A 17120-nucleotide genomic window follows, 5' to 3' on the forward strand; every position below is an offset into this window, starting at 1 on the left:
CTGCAACTTAAAACGGACACTTAAGCCCTTCTCTATTCGATAAGTGTCTTAAAGCACCATACGACGTTACTGCCTCTCTTTATCTACAAACAACCAGAACTTTTGCCATTAAAAAAAAATGGTCCATTTTCCAAAATCTAGGTGTACTTTTGAAGCAAAGCTTTCCTTTCCAAACCTTCTGTCCCTCTGCACAGGGCAGGGGTGAAGAGGTCTGGGAAACTGGATGCTGGGAAGAACACAGAGCAACAAGTAGCATCTGTTCCCCTTTTATCTCTACATAGCCTATGCATCACAAGACTGACCCACTGGGCTTTGAACTTGAAACTGAAGGCAGGGAAGCATGCGCTGTATCTGTGAGTCAGTGACAGCATGGCAGCTGGCCCTATTAGGTAACCCCACCCCCACCTCAGGTCCTGCCCCTCCAAAGTCGGAATACCGGTACTGATGGAGCCTTAGTCCTAGGATGCTACTGACCAACAGTGACTGACAGCTGTCAAGAACTCTCAATGTCAAAACACAAGAAAGACCGATCTTAACTAGCTTTTCACTTCCTTCTTGCTTATTCGGGGATAAGTCAGTCTAAGTCAGACTCTTGTTTGTTTTCATCTCTAGACGCTGGAGTATCTCAGTCCCCCAGTAACACTTGTGAAATGCTGTCAACGTGGCTCCAGTGTGTTGCTTTCCCAGAGTCTGATACTCTGTGCCTCTCCAACCCCAGTAGCTTGGTGCATATGGGGAGTCGGCAGACGCAAAATGCTTGAGACATATCTACTAGGAAGGGGGTGCAAAATCCTGGATTTTGTGTTTCTGGGGACACATATGGACTTTCACTCTGCAGTTTAAGGAATTATTTTTAAGCCTTTCCAATGATAGATACCTCCCACCCCTCTCAACTCTGTTCCTAAAATCTAATGCCTCAGGCATTAATTTAAGTCAGTACCTAACTGGAGGCAGGAGACCCAAGAAGAGGGAGAGGTAGAGACGCTCACTATACAAAGCCCAACCTGAAACCCTACACAGCAGGCTTCACCCGCCCTGGGAGAGCCTAGGGCAGTTTCTAGTCACATCTGGCCCAAATGACCCTTCTGGAGCCTCTATTTTCTCAAATGTAAATGGGAATTTTTCCTGAGGTTCCTTTACCTTTACTCTGAGCCTAAAAAGTAAACTCTGACAAGACATCGTATTTATTCCATGTTTGACAAGCCTTTCTAAGAGCATGTATTCATGCTCTTAGAAAGAAATTCTACCTCCTCTCCCTGTACACACACACACACACACACACACACACACACAAACAGCATAAGACCACCCACCAGTTAATGTAACAAGGAGGCTTTGTGGGATTTTAGAAGTTCTTGCCAATCAACCCCTGCTTTCTTCATCCTCTGCCGAAAACCAACGTAACGATTGCCTTGGTTCCCTTGGGATAAAAGGGTCTATTTTCAACCTTCGCTTGACTCTCAGCTGCCAAGGTCCAGACTTGCTCCTTATGGAACCTTTACTCCCTTCTTGAGTCCGAGGAGTCCATGAGTAGCAACTGCATTCCCTATGACCTCCCCAAGCTCCCCGCAGACAGCACAGTCAACTGGGCCTCTGGTCAGTCAGTTTCTGTCACATTCTGGTACCTCGAGTTTCTAAAGTACCAGTCTTTCCACAACTAACCTTTCCATGAGGTAACCCTGGATGCCACCCTTGCCCGTCACCCCAGTGGGATCCCTCTCCCACGTAACACGTACTGAGAACATAAGCAAAGCCCTGGAATGTGCCCAGGGCCCCCATATTCAGCAGAAAAGGGGGTAAACACAGAGTCGGTGCCACTTCACTTGTTGCCATGACAAACAACCACCTCCATGAGTTTCCAAACTGTGGAAGCAGCTCTGGTCTGCTGAGGCCTCCTGGCCTGCATCCGCAGCGATCACCAGAGCCTAGGCATGGGCAAGCTGCCGTCAACTGTCCAGCAAACACACAGGCTTCAGCTCCACAGGTCTCTGTGTCGGCCCTGTTCTGCTCCGTCTAACAGAGCCTGGCTGCAGCCTAGACGCTGGGCTTTGCAATGGCACTGGATCCCTCTCCTTTTCCCCGGAGCGTCTGTCACTCTCCTGTCGCTACTTATCTTACTCACTACCAGCCCTGAGGACCAGTAAACAAGTGTTTACTAAATTATTCTCCTGCTGGTGGCCATGACGCCAAATGTCATTTCATTAGCAGGATGTTTAGCATGTCGCCAAGTATTTAGCACCTGATATTTCGCTAAACAATTCCCCGTGCCTTTTTTTTTTTCCATCAAAAAATTCGGTTATGCTATCCTCCACAGTGCCCCACATTAACTTAAGCCACAGAAAAGACCGAATCTAAAATCAGACTAAACTGATTATTTTGCTAATCAGCCTTGTTGCTCGTGTCTTCAGGCCATGTTTCCCCAGCAGGCCAGGGGCTTTCTTTAGTGGGTACTAGAGTAAACACATCTTCATTTGGGGGGGGAGACAGCGAGAAAGAGCTGGTGTGGCTGGCTGCTGGCCAGTAATCCCTGCTTTTGCCCAGAACCGGAACGCCAGGCAGGCAGGATGACTGTAAAAGGAAGAGCGCTCCAGCGGTCACTCTCAGGCCCTCTTAGTCAGGATCTTCCAGAACAACTCCAAAACCAGGGGCAGCAGGATAGATAGAGAGGGAACAGCAAGAGTTGGCAAACAGCAATGAACGTCAAAATGGGCTTCAGGGACTTTCTACCCAGGTCTCCAGATCCTCCCTGCCGCCACCCAGCAGGAGACGGCTGAGGCAGAAATCATCTGAGAAATGAGCCCACAGCTGTCTTTGTTCTCCCCCTAACAAAGCTAAGGAAATGCTGAGGAGCCACTGATGAAAACAGGTCAGCATCCTGCAACCCCAACTTCAGGTTGCCTCAGGCTTGGGGACCTTGGGCCCGCTCGTTTTTAGCCTATCCCTCTCGAATCCTGAAGGGAATCAGCACGAGGCCGTGATGTGTTCAGCTGCCCCATCCAAAGGTTCCCTCAAGGCTCTCTCTGTGGGAGTCTACAGACCAGGTAAACAGAAGTCTGAGGTAAGAAAGTGCAATGGAGCCCAGCAATCCAAAGGGGAAGATCCGTGGAGGGACTCGGGGCCTCCTTCATTCTGGAAGGCCTCCAGTGAACAGTGCCATGGAGACACAAGATGCTCTGTAAGGTCCTCTGCACCAGGCCCTGAGGGAACAGCTTCTCCATCTTCCCAATGTCTTTCCTCATCTCCATGGCCCTGGAGACCATGGCCTGACTCTTAAGCCCTGTAGCGCCACCTACTGGGAGAGGCAGAAGTCAGCTCTACGGCTGGTCCAGAAGAGTCTGTTCCTGCAAGATTAGGGTCAATTATGCATCCAGGCCCTTGCAATGAACTCCTACTTATACTATGGAGTATATCCAAAGATCAGCAAGGCCCCAGAAACCTCTATTAGTATCTCCTTGGGCTCCTTTAGTAAACCCTATTCACGGAAGAGCCCACCTAAAGCAGTTCTGGGTAGAAGAGGCAAGTTAACGATCCTAAATCTTTTCCAAGACTCTAAGAGATGGGGGGAGGGGGGCTAGTGGCTCACCAGTGTGTTGACAAATCACTGTTAACCTTGTGGCATCTGTGCTCCTGGGATGAGCCTCTACTCAATGGGAGATTTAAATGGGGAAAAACATTCCCCCAAACCATTTTAGGATAATGTACTGTCAACATTCCTTTGCATAACACCCAGGGTGAGGTGCACTAAGTCCTATGCAATCTCTTAACCATCATTCTTTGTGTTCTATGGAAATAGATAACTATAGATTCTCTTACACTGTGTGGGTCATTCCCAGGAACAGCACTTGGAATTTTAAAAGCCCCCTTTCTCCAACGTCCCACATGTAACTCGCAGAGAAAGAGAAACTGATGTCAAGCCTTCTTCTAACCTTCACAGAACGTGCAGCTCTCGGACCATGCGAAGAGTTAACTGCGATCATTTATTATTACTTGATTTTAAATAATTACTACTCTTGTATGGCTAAGTGGTTTAAAGAACAGCACAGTGTGTGCCCCCCCCTCCTCTGCCTTGTCTCCAGCAGATAGGGGACATTCTGATGTTTTCCTGTTAAATGGTGGAGTATTAAGAAATTCACTTCCTAGCTGGAGCCTACGCGGGGTAAGCAGCCCAGAAAAGTGGTAGGCTGGAATGGGACCAGAGCTGCTGGGGCACCAGAAGTGAGGCACAGCTTGGGTGCATAACCTCCAGTCTAAAGCCTGGGAGTAGAGCCCTTCCCTGCCTTGACTCCAAGTTGTTTCGAGGTACTGGCCTCTGACCGCCACAGTCTGAACCTCTTCCTTCATAGGTGCACGCAGCCCACTGGGAAGCTGTGGGAAGAAGATGTATTCAGTCCTTACAAGCCAGTCAGGAGAGAAAAAAACAGCCACCTGGCAACTTATTTGCCTCTCCGCTCTGATTGGTCACCGCTGCTGTTCTGAGGTCATCATTTGGCTCCTGTTCTCCCTGCCTTCGGAAACTCTAGCCCCCAACTATGTTTCATCACCCATGAGTTACTAAGTCAGCCGCTTCTTTCTTGTAAATATTCACACTCCTCCAGGCCTGTCCTTCCCACCTCTACCACCTTCCCCAACCCTCCAAAAAGCCCAGCCAATCAACGAAAAGAAGGTGGGAGGCAGAGGGGGACAGGGACCCTGGGGCTCTTTTACCTAAGAACCGCATCTAGGGATGGAGGCGAAAGCGCTCCTGTGAATTATGTAACCGCTGCAGCTCTGAGAGAGAGTAGCATCCAGGTTGCTATAGTGGTTGCTGCCTTCCTGCTAGAAAGGTAGAGTTGCTGGCCACTGCCACCTCCTCTTCCCCTACTACATCCTCCTCCAGAACCTACGGGGTTGCTGATCCTTCAGTTAACTCCTGCTCCCTGCAAGGGGCCTGGGGATGATATTGAGAAGCAAAGTGGCAAAAGAAAGGCAGAGTAAGGAAGTTAGCTAACAAGGGGTTTATTCTACACTTCTGGGAGACCTTGCAAACTATGGGCATAGCATGCTTTACAAAAATGTCTTGCCCTCAGTAGTAAACGCTAGGGCAACACTACTGAGTTCTCCATCAAGTTGCTTAGACTGAAGACATGGCCAGAACCTGAGAGATCTAGCCCACCTCCACTCTTCAAAAATATCACCCTTTCTTTTGTGTCATCCTGTCCTCCTCCTAATCCATCCAGAACTCCAATCAGCTAAGAAAGTGGTTCCAGGACAGATGAACAAGGAAGGTAGGTAACTCAGAGACAGGGATTGCCTTCATGCCATAAAAGACCAGTATCCATGACCCTTGACAAGTCTTTCTTCTTATGGAGGCCAAAATCCCACCACCGCCACCCAAGATGGGAAGCAGAAAGGCAGTGGGAATCTAAATCAGCTCCCAGATAAAGACCAGGCAGCTAAGCAGCTCCCCCAATAGCCCTAATCCGCAAAGGCAATGGCCCTGACCCCAAATGGTGATGATAGGGCAAAGGGGGAAGGGGCTGGATGCCAGGCCTGGATACTACTTCTACAAGGCTGGGCTCTGGAGAGTCACTGGGAAGTAAGCTGGCAAGGTGAGGGAAGACACAATGTGGAAGAGCAATGGTAGCTGCTGAGGGCAAAAAGAGAAAGGGAACGGTGGAGGGGGCAGAGAGCCTGTAGAAAGGGCATCCTGAGACTACAGCATACTTCAGCTTCATCACCTTAATCACTGAGCAATGTCAAAACAGTAACTTGTCGATGGAGACTGAGAAGGAGAGGGAGAAAGTTTCCAGGAAGTAAGGAGTTACCTGGAAGCCTTTCACCATCAGAGGGGGAGCTGGAGACACTTGATGCCCAGCATGGAGATGCTTAGAGAACACTAAGTATGGAGCCTCAGAGCTAGTCACACCCTTTCCTGATTCTCTGAAAACATGAAAAAGCGAAGCCCACACATCTCTGGGCTTCTAGCTGCTTCCATCCTCAGGTGCGAGTCCACACAGGCGTGCCAACAATAACACACCTGGCGTGGGCTCGCTCGGGGTCAATGGCAGTGGAGAGGTGGGCGGTGTTGTGTTGAGGAGCCGAGGAGCCTAGATGGAGAGAGGAGGCGCGCGGAGACGCACAGCTGCAGCCCCCACCCCCAACCCCCACCCGCGACCTGGAGCGCACCGCCCGGGGAAGTGGCGCCGGGAAGAGTGGACGCCGGACAGCCTGGGGGGCCACCGGCGCGGGGCTGGTCTCCGCGGGGTGCACGCGCGCCGCGCGTTCCCTGCCGCGCCCCGGCAGAGCGAAGGACCCCGAAGCCGCCGCTCCCCAGCGGGCCGTGGCCCGGCCGGCTTTCGAGGCAAAGGCGAGAAACGCAGGCAGCGCCGACACTTGGGGAACTTTCCCCCTCGCCCGGGATTTCATGGGAACCACATGCTCCGAAGAAGGCCGGCCGCGGAGGGGGAGGGGCGGGAATTTTCCGCTCCGGCTCGCACGGCGGCTCGCCGGCTCCCGCGGGCTCCCGCGCGCGGCGTTGGCGCCCCTCGCGCACGCGGCGCGGGCAGCTCCACGGGGACCCGCCGTGGGCAGCTACGGGCGAGCCGGGTGCGGCGATAGGGTCCCGCTTACCTTGGTGGTTTTCCTCCGGAACGTACATCCTCGTGTTTTCATTGACCATTGGCCAAAAACTGCTTGGAAAGGAGAAGCCACAAAAAGGAAGAAATGCAGCAACAGCCGCGAGCGGGTCTGGATGAATCCCTCCTCCGAGGCTGGCGGCGGCTTTCGCGCAAATCGAGGAAGCCGTGGATCCGCAGTATTTCTTGCTCCCTTCGGCTGATTACCTGATCCCCATTATTGCACCAAACACCAAAAACTGCTGCTTTCCACTACCGCCTCCTTTCGTGAGATTGTAATGCATCCTCAGTACATCCGGGCCCCTTCCAAGAATTTAGCACCGCACCTCTGGCGGCTACACCATTTGAAAAAATAACAATAATAATAATAAATGGAGAGGCAGAGCAAGAAGAGGCGCAAAGGCGAGGCAAGGGAGAGCGGCGGGCCCGCGACGCGGGGTGGACCCCGAGCCGCCAGGGGGCCGAGGCGTCTCCGGCCCGCCCAGGGCGATCTCCGAGAGGCCCCGAGCCGCGTTCTTCGGCGACGGCAGCCGCGAACACCTGAGGGCGAGCCCGCGGGAAGCGCCGCCGCCGCTCCGGGCCGCGCCGCGCCGAGCGCCGTTCTGGCAGGGAGCTGTTTCTGCAGAGGCAGCGAGAGGGAGACACCGGGCGCGAGAGCGCGGCGCGGCCTCCCTCCTCCCTCCAGCCCCGCCGCGCCCGCGCCCGCCCCTGCCCGCGCCCGCCCGCTCGCCCGCCCGCCCGCCCGCCCGGCGCGCCGGAGCAGACGCGCTGAACGCTTCCAGATGTGGCGGCGGCGCGCGGCGGGGACCGGAGCCCGAGTGGAGCGGCGGCGCCACGCGAGAAGCCCTGGCCGCTAGAAGGCGGGGAGCGAACCCTGGGCGCGGACACACCTCCAGGCGCCTGGCCTCGGCCTGCAGACCCCCACCCTCACCAGGCCCCCCGCGGCTCCCGCGCGTCCCGGGGGGGCGGGAGGGGGAGAGCACCGCCACGCCAGCAAGGCCTGGGAGGGGAATCCCGGGAACACGGAATACAATGTGCCCAACTCCCCGGCCTTTTTCACATCGACCGAACGAAACAGCAAAATGAGCCGTGATTCTGTTTATCAATTACAATCAGAACGGTTGTAGAAGTGACACATACAGGCGAGGATGGGCAGATGGGCGGGGAGAGAGAAAGAGCCCAAGAGGCGGAGCCTCGTGGGCCAGGCAGCGGTGGTGCCCAGATGTCTGAACAGATTAATACAGCCAGGTTTGCTCCCTCCTTGGGGGCAGGCGAAGCACGTGTTCGGCCAGTGTACCTTTACCTACTTCTCTTAATTATTTCTGCCACCCCGGCGGGGAGCTATGAAGCACTTCTCTCCGACACCCGCCGTCACATTTAATATCCAAAGCACCTCCTGCAGGCACGACCCTCTAGATGGGGCTGGTGAGCCCATTCTGGGAGGGCCTACCACTGGGAAACCTGGTCTAGAGATCAGCCCTTAGGCTGCCTCGCTCCCTGTCTCCAGGTGACTTTAACGAGGGGCTCTGTCAGCTGTGAATCTTCATTCTAGACCCTCTCTTCTGACTCAGACGCCAGCCAGCTTGCCCTCTCCCTTGAGAATGAAACGTATATCCAGGCTTGCTCCTCACGCAGCCTTCCCCCAACTCAGCTGACCCCTCTAGTTGCTCATGGAAGAACCCCGGAGTCATCTTGGCTTGGTTTCCCTTGCGATCCCACATCACGGAATTCACGTTAGACAAAATGCGGCACAACCTCCACTCACTTTTTCTGTTGCCCCCTTCTGGGGTTGAGCCAGTAGCTGGTTCTCTCTGGTCAGCCTCCTCTCCTCAGGCGCCTTCTCCTCACAGCATGGGAACAACCCACTTAAAATGGTGCTGTTCTAACCCAGACCATCCAATGGCCTCTCCGTCACTTAAGTGAAAGTCACGCTAACCTACAAAGACTGCAGGAATGTCTATGCACGTCTTCCATCACCGTTGCCCCCCCATTTTATACCCTTGCTGCTCCTCTTGCTGCTCGCCAGACATGATCCTCTCGCCCTGCACACACAAACCTCTTGTCCTACTTCTTGCACTGTTTCTTGCATCTTTAGAAGATGCTTTCACTCCTTGGAGACCTTGCTCAGAGTTCACCTCAGTGACCCCCATCTTGATCTTACCCCGAGGAAACACTACAGCCTGACACCCCCACCAGCAGTTCTTGTCCATTTTCCTAATTACTATATAGAGCAGTATATGGCAGGTAGCAGGTACCCAATACATTCACGTTGAGTGAATGAATGAAGGAGTACCCCTCTCTGTACCATCTCAGATTGCCTCCCTGGCCACTGCTTGAGACCTGAAACCTTAACACTCCTCATTTTCCTTTGTGCAGTGATGTTTCCACCAGATTAAAATGCGAGACTCCTGGGACAGGTATTAAACCCTATCATCTTTATTCTATGTCAAAAGGATCTAATTGTTTATGGTTGCTGTTATTGTTAATAAGGGATGTGTCTTGGCCATCCTGGTGTGTGATTACCCAACTTTCGGCCTCCAGTCTGAGAAAGGAAGTTAGAAATTACATGGCCCCATTTAGGGAGATTATGGGACTACATCTCAAGGGCGAGTGTAGCTGATTGCATAAGCAATAATAAAATTGGTTTGTGTTTCCATTGCACCCTGTAGCACAAGAAGGGTGGTGGCTAATCTCGTCACATCCAGCCGTAGAGTGATGCTCTACAGGCATGGCCTCGCTGACTGCTCTCCACTGCATCATGAGGTAAGGGTTATTGTCTCTGTTTTACAGCTGGAGGAAACTAAAACCCATGTTCCATAGCCTGGGGCACCCAACTGGGACTTAGCCCAGGAGAATCTGACACCAAATTCATGTTTCTTGTATTATACTGCTCTCTGCTAAGAGGATGGCCAGGGGTGACATGGCGGGGGTAGAGTTTCAAGAACTGACTGCAAAATATACTTTGCACAATACCATGGAATTGAGAACCAAGCGCTTGTGCGTTGGGGGTCACAGGTTTGATTGGCTGCCTGACTTTTCTGTGAGTAGGAAACCTAACAGGAAAATGTGAGCTCCATGCAGCTTCGCTTCCATTTTCCACTTCTCTTTTCAGCTATTAATACGTTCTTTCCTTTCCCGAAAAAGTTATTTCCTAAATATTTGGTCTTCAAAGTACGCCCATATCCCACTTTCTAACTTTGGAACCCAGCCCTGGGTGTTCTTCTGCGAGGTAACAAATTCTCCACCCACCAGAGACCGTTTAGAATTGTGATGTGGGATGTGGGAGGTGGCAGGAGCAGAAGCAGAAGCAGCAGCCTGCCTCTTTCCCTGGCAGCTTTGACCCTAGCTACAAGTGTTCTCTCTTCTCTTCCTGCTCCTCAAGTCTTTCCCTGTGTCAGGCCTGCCACGGAGCATTGGGCCTGTGCACATGCCACCCCATCCCCGACACACACACACACATGCATGCACACAGCACACATGCACACTTCCTACCTCCCTGCTCTGCACAGTGCTTTGTACATAAGAACACTCAATGTCTACTTAGGCATGGCTTACTCTGGATAAGATTCTGCTCCGTGACCACACATATTTCCTTTGGAAACAAGACTGAAGTGAATAAGTTCATTGCAGCGTATTTATGTGACTTGAGAAACCTGAAAATAATCTAAGTAACAAAATGTCAGTTAAATAATAATATTTCAAAAGTTTGCCTTTGTGTCTCATGCCTGTGAAATTGACTGCTCTCTAGCACAGCCATGTGAAACATTTCTGTTGCCATATTACAAAGGAGAAAAAGACAGGAAGGTTTGCTTGCTTGCTCATGTTTTCACAGGCAGTAAGTGTGGGTGGGATTTGAACCCCAGTAGTCGGACTTCTACCTGTCTCTTAGCCACTCTGCATATAAACTAGGGAAGATCAACATAAGAAATTCCAACTGGCATAAATGATACCACAGAGAAATATTGGTGATGAGAAAAAATAGCTACAAAATATCATATAATGTTTGGTTCTCTGTTCTTTTAAGATGTGAATTCTAGAATTAGTAAAAAGACAAAAGAGGGTCCCACCAAAATGCTGGCAGTAGCTCCCTTGGGGAGCTAGAATAGGTAAGTTTTTATTCATCTTTCTTCTTGTCTGACCAGAGGTATGGGAGTCAGGCTACCAAGCAGGCACTCAAGTTTATAGGCAGCTGCATCCCAGTCACAGGGACTAGGACCCCATTGGCTTGCCAGGGAGGACAGAAGCTAAGCCCCAAGGTGCCCACTGCCCACCCGACAACCACTTATTCTCAAGTTACCACCCATCTTTGATGGTCAATTTTGTCAACTTGACATAAGCTGGCCACGTAGGGCGTAATCCTCTATGCGTGCCTGTAAGGGATCGCTTAAATTAGGCTAATCGATGTGGGAAAGACCTACCTTAACTGTGGACCTCACCATTCCGTGGGCTGGGGAGGAGAAGGATGGAGGAGCAGGGTTCATCTCTCTGCTTCCTGACTGCTGATGCTGTAACCGACAGCCTCAAGCTCCTGCAGCCGTGCCTTCCCCACCATGCTGGGCTGTACCCTCAGACTGTGAATCAAAAAATCTTTCCTTCTATAAATTGCCTTTGCCAGGTGTTTTATACCAGCAACAAGACCAAAAACCTAAAGCATTCCCTGACCAGTGATTCAAGCTCAAATGTACTGTTAGGTCCTCACTCACCCAAGGAACCTGACTGAAGCACCAGTCGCTCTGCTGGTGGCAGAGTGCCGGCAAGGAGGTCGTGGGTACCACCTAACACCGACCTTCTCGGACGACATCTTGTCAGTTAATCCCTCGTTCATGGGATTGTGTGTAAGAGTGGATGTTTGAAACCAGGTAACGATGAGCAATGAGCGAAGGAGGGACAACTGGGAAAGGTCCACGGGCTGCTCTCTTCTGCCAAGGGTCCCTGGAGCATGCTCTGACAGAGACCCGAACCTGGAAGCAGCACTGGGCAGTGGCTCTTCACTGGTCATCTTAGCTTCTGGGGCCTTCTTTTGTGGGATTATCTTCTTCACATGGCTCCCGGCCATAGATGTCTACAACAGATCTCTGGGGGAATTTGAACGGCGGAGACAAAACATCAGCGTTTACGCTGTGATGTCCACATCCACGCTGTCATCAATGGAGTGCATCCTTCTCAGGGGACCACAGCTCCCCCCGACCCCTTCCTTCTCCTTTCTCCTCCAGCTATGGAGTCGTGGGAGAAAGGGGTAGTCAGCTTTGTTTCAGAGTCCAAAGCGGTGAGAACCAAACAGGGATTCTAGTTTCTTCGTGGCTTTTGTTCCATTTTGACCATGATCATTCCCACCTCTCATTGGCTCTTTTCACTCTTCTGGTCCTGCTGGTCCACAGCATCTTCAGACCCGTCATTAGTTACAGAGAGCAGCTTTCTGTCGGTTCTTCCCTAGCCCCACCTCCAAGCGGAGAGGCAAGCCCTATAATCAATCCCCTGCCCCATGTGGGACTCCTTCCTTCATCAACCCTTAAATGATGTGTCCGGGCAATACACCGCCCTTTTTCCAGACTACTCCCTTAGAGTGTTGAATTACCCAGTAACCTCATTTCATAACACCTAGAAATAAATAGGAGGCCACTCCTGTGGGAACTCATTTCCCAGGACTGTCAGACAAAACTGTCACTGACCAAGGGGTTCAAACAATAGTACTGCGTTCTTCCTTTTTTGGCAACTACAGCTTCAAAACCAAGCAGGGTCACGGTCCTTCTGGGGCTCTAGAGAAGACCCATTCTTCTCCTTGTCTAGCTTCTGGTGGTCAACAGTATTCTTTGGCTTGTGGCCACATGTCTCTCTGGTCGCATTGCCTTCTCCCTTAACTGTCAAATCTCCTTCTGCTGCACTCCAACAAGACACGTGCCACTGGAATTAGGGGTTGTTGGGTATTGCAACTTGATTTCTTCATCTCAAGATCCTTAAAGTAGCTACATCTGCAAAGACCCGTTTTCCAAGTTACACTCACATGTCCTGTGGATTGGGATACTGGCTCTCATTTGGGCAGACCATCACTCAGCTACCAGGGACCCTGATCTATGCTAATGTCCCTTCACTCACATTCCCCCGCAGCTCGCATCTAATACCTATGAGACCTGTAAAGCATAGGAAGCTCACTGAGACTGTTTCTTACACACACACACACACACACACACACACACACAACACACACACATATATATTACACATACACGTTGAATAAACATTATGACTTGAGTGGGGCCAGCATAGTCACTCCTGCTTGTTCAACTTATGTAATCATCTTTGCAATTAATATAACTTTATTAAATGATTACTGAACAAAAACTCTTAGTGATCATTATCCCCTGAACTGACCGATGCTGTTTATGAAAGGCCACTCAATGCACTTCCCAACTGCTCTACCTTTAGATACATCTTTCGGACAAATTCTGACTAATAAAGTGTATGATTACTTTTAACTTTTATATATTTTTTATTTTTGAGATTTTTAAAAATTTTTATGTGTGTGGATATCTTGCCTCTGTGTGTATGTGTGCGTGTGTGTGTGTGTGTGTGTGTGTGTGTTCACCACGTGCACGTAGTGCCTAAGGGACCAGAAGAGAGCAATGGAGCCACTGAATCTGGAATACAGATGGTGGTTAACTGCCATGTGGGTGCTGGGAACTGAACCCGGGTCCTCTGAAAGAGCAGTCAGTGTTCTTAACCACTGAGCCATCTCTCCAGCCTCAAGGTTACTTTTCTAAAGTGCGATCTCTTCTGCCATACAATTCAAGTGGTACAGAATGGAGAAGCATCCTTCCATCTGGAACCCTGTGGCGACTTTGTGAACCCCCCACTACCTGGTTCTAGATGAAGAATGTGATTGCAGGATGTGGGTGCTGGGTCCGGGGATGAGGTTTGCCTTATCCAGTGTGGAGAAAGGAAGATAATATAGAAAGGGGAGATAAAGAACACTGAGAATGTTTGGAAAAGTCATAAGGAAACACATGCTAAAATACATAAAATACGTATGCACTCAAATGTGAAATTCTCAAAAATATAAAAATTCAAACTAAGAAGTTCAAGATTCACAGTTATTATACGAAGGCCCAGGAATCTGGAAATCATTGTCATAGTATAACATTGCCCTTTTTGACCAGCAGACTGGAATAAAACAACAGCCCCCTGTGTGTGACCAGCATGCAATGAGGATTTAGACGGAGTTGCCCTTGCTAAATTGACTTCCATTCCAATCAGTGAAGTGCCAGTCAATTGGTCCTCGGAAGAGGACAGGTTGTAATAACCTTAACAATCTTTGATAGTGGCTCATACAGCATGTTCATCTCATTTTTTCAGCATGTAAGTTGTTATTTGTTTTAGGTAAATTAATGGCAATATCCATTACAACTTATTCTACAGTTTAAAAATAAAAACAAAATTCTTTCACAGACACGCTTAGGTCTCTGTTTCTGTGAAGTAGGTTGTGTCAACTATTCTCAAGTGGAGGAAACAAGAGTACGTCACCAGTCCCCCACGTGGGCCTGCGTAACGGGGTGGTTTAGAACCTCTTCGAGCTGTGTACTGAAGTAGTCCTCTTGGCCTATGTTGAATCCATTTACAGACACCAGCATTTTTCTGTATTTCATCTTAGTCCGAAGAGGACAACCAGAGGAGGCCAGAGCCCTCTTGCTGCCTCTCCTTTCTCTCATGCATGCCTCTGCTGCTCCGGTCTTACCAGGGGCATCCTCCTGTGGATGGCCCCCCGCCAGGAATGCATCTACTGGGGATCCAGGAAGCCTGTGTTACCAGCGACGACACTCCTCCAATTATCTGTCTTTCCAAGGGGTATATTTCCAATATGATTTTAATTACTTTTAAAGGCTCATAATGTGAGTACATTGTTTTGCTCAATTATACATTAATAATTTCTGTAATGAGACAGTGGTCACTAGAGATTAAGAGGGGGGAGGGAGGAAGGAGAACGGAGGTTAAATAAGAGGTTCCAAGATGCAGATAGGTAGATGGATGGAATCTGTCCTATTGCTGTATAGCACGGTAATGTAATTAACAGTCTAGAATTAATATCATATCCCAAAATAACCAGAAGGGTTCAGAGGTTTCCAACGCGTCGAGATGATAAATGTTCACGGAAGTGGAAATGCTAATTGCTATGATCACTGGATACACATATAGACATGCTTTTAATCCATGTACACATTTTAATTTTTTTTTCATTTTTGGTTTTCCAAAGCAGGGTTTCTCTATGTAAACTTGGCTGTCCTGTAATTAGCTCTGTAGACCAGGCTGGCCTTGAACTCACAGAGATCTGTCTACCTCTGCCTCCCAAGTGCTGGGATTAAAAGTGCAGGCCACTACCACCCAGATTACATTTTAATTTTTAAGTATAAAAAAATTAAAAGACTATCAAATGCAAAAAGTAACAGGGAGTCTTATGGTCACAGAAAGATAGTTAATTTCAATTTCTCTGCCTCTTTTTGACGCAATATGATACCATGGTCAATGAAAGATTTTCAATGATAAACAAACATATATGATGTGTGTGTGTGTGTTAAAAGTAAGATTTTTTAAAGGAAGAAGTGGAGGGCATCTCTAAGGATAAAAGGAAACGCTGCAACATCTTTGACGACCAAGCACAGGCTTTATGTGTTTTTGAAAGGATAATAAAAGGTGTGTCCATTACTTTCTGTTGCAGTGATCTAACACCATCACCAAAAGTGACTTGGGAAGGAGAGGTTTTGTTTTGGATTGTGTTCCAGAGGAATAGGAGTCCATCGTGGCGGGAAAGCATAGCACCAAGCAGCAGGCTGGGGGACGGGAACAGGAAGCTTGAGAGATCACATCTTTAACAGCAAGCGCTAAGCAGAAAGAACAAATGGGCAGGCAAACAGGGTTGTATGCTTTCAAAGCAGGGTCCCCAGTGACACCCTTCCCCCATCATGACCACACCTCCTAAAACTTCCCAACCGATGCAGCTGACTGACGACCAAGTGCTCAAATGCTTGTGCCTATGGGGGATGTTTTCATTCAAACTACCGCCAAGGGATATCAGGTAGCTATGGTGCTTACATGTCATTGGCAACTCTTGGCAAGTGATACATTACCTAGACCATCAAAGCACCTGTAATTGCGTCATTTAAAAGCATTTGTAATTTCAGGTGCTAAGTGGAAAACGGCTGAGAGAGCACATACTTCCTCAAAATTGAGAAACTGAGTGAGAGAAAGGAGGAAGACCCACACCCAGCCGCTGGCTACAGCCAATGCTGCCCGCGCACACCATGCAGGATGCTGTGCTGGAGGGAGAAAGCTGAGTGTTAAGACCTTGGGTTGTGAGTGAATGTCCGGGAAACAACACCTCTGGGTCCTAATTCGCACTCTGTCTTCTAGTCGCAAGGTGACCTAAAACCGTTTACCTCCCTTGTCAAGGACTTTGATCTCCTTGACATCCTTGCAAAACAAAGTACCAAGAAACACACGACTACTTATCCTCAGGATACTACCACCCATGAACTCCTGGACGGCTTTGGAACTCTGGGTTGCATGTATTTTATACCATGAAAAAAAATCATCCCATTTTTCAATGTGGTTTTAATCCTGGAAGGCCAAGCAGAGCTAACACTGGGCGTCACCGCCAGCTCTCCTGAAGGTTTAACAGTCTAAGCTGTCAAAGCAGTTCTTCGAGTCTGTCCTTCTGCGGGGATTTATTGGAGAAATATGAATGTGCTGTGTTTTTGTTTCTGGGGAGAAGCCAGAGGTCACACAGTAGAATGCGCTCTGAAATCAAAGCTCCGGCTGTTGCTGTCGGCCTTCAGTCTCCTTAACTATAAAACCGGGGAACTCCCAAGAATGGGGTTTGGGTACCAGATAAAGTATTAGTATGGAAATGCTTGGTAAGAAAAATATAGAAATAACAAGATTGTTCACTACCAGGAAGATGAAATGGTTTCTAACAGTCTCTCATAGCACCCGGTGATTGTTCCTGGTACCTCCTCTATATCACTGCCACGATTCCAGCCCTCTTGGTTTGCCCTCCTTTCCTTGGAAAAACAGAACAACTGGTGACCTTTTAAAAAAAAATAATAGAAATACCAGAAATAAGGCCAGTTTATTAAGAAGTGAAAGGCACTCCCAAGAATGGCAGCGGCTTAGTGAGCGTACACTCAAAAGCACTGGGCAGAGTCCCCTGTGGCTTTAGAGGTCATTTGCACAGCGCCTGTCTCCTATATGTGCATATTAGTGCTTTTTTCACACTTTCTCTGTGTTGTGTAGCCTAAGTGTGTAAGGCATTCCAGTTTTTTCTGTCAACCAGTTTCTGTTTTTTAATATTTTTAATTTGTATGTGTATAGGTATGTTGCCTGTTATGTCTGTGCACCACGTGCATGCAGTATCCACAGAATCCAGAAGAGGGCGTTGGATGTCATGGAACTAGAGTTACTGATGACAGATAACCAGCCACTAGGAAGGAGCTGGGATTTGAATCCAGGTCTTCTGGA

General features: G+C 49.3%; 1 protein-coding gene across 35 annotated transcripts in view; it reads right to left on the reverse strand.

The window, feature by feature from the left end:
• The window catches only part of Cacna1c (calcium voltage-gated channel subunit alpha1 C), a 662482-nt gene that overhangs the window by 549529 nt on the left and 95833 nt on the right, over nucleotides 1-17120 (reverse strand). For 11 of the 35 annotated variants that reach the window (XM_050148349.1, XM_050148346.1, XM_050148343.1 and 8 more), the window contains exon 1: nucleotides 6610-7297. The exons of 19 other annotated variants lie outside the window; for them this stretch is intronic. In XM_050148349.1, coding sequence (XP_050004306.1) covers nucleotides 6610-6658 — 49 coding nt within the window. In that variant the 5' untranslated portion in view covers nucleotides 6659-7297. Of the gene's footprint in view, nucleotides 1-6609; nucleotides 7298-17120 lie in introns of those variants that run through there. 5 more of the 35 variants (XM_050148353.1, XM_050148354.1, XM_050148344.1 and 2 more) reach the window with 1 other exon arrangement.

The sequence above is a fragment of the Alexandromys fortis genome, unplaced genomic scaffold (assembly GCF_014885135.2).
Source record: "Alexandromys fortis isolate MF-2015 unplaced genomic scaffold, M_Fortis_MF-2015_v1.1 scaffold_59, whole genome shotgun sequence".
In the NCBI taxonomy this organism is placed as follows: Eukaryota; Metazoa; Chordata; class Mammalia; order Rodentia; family Cricetidae; genus Alexandromys; species Alexandromys fortis.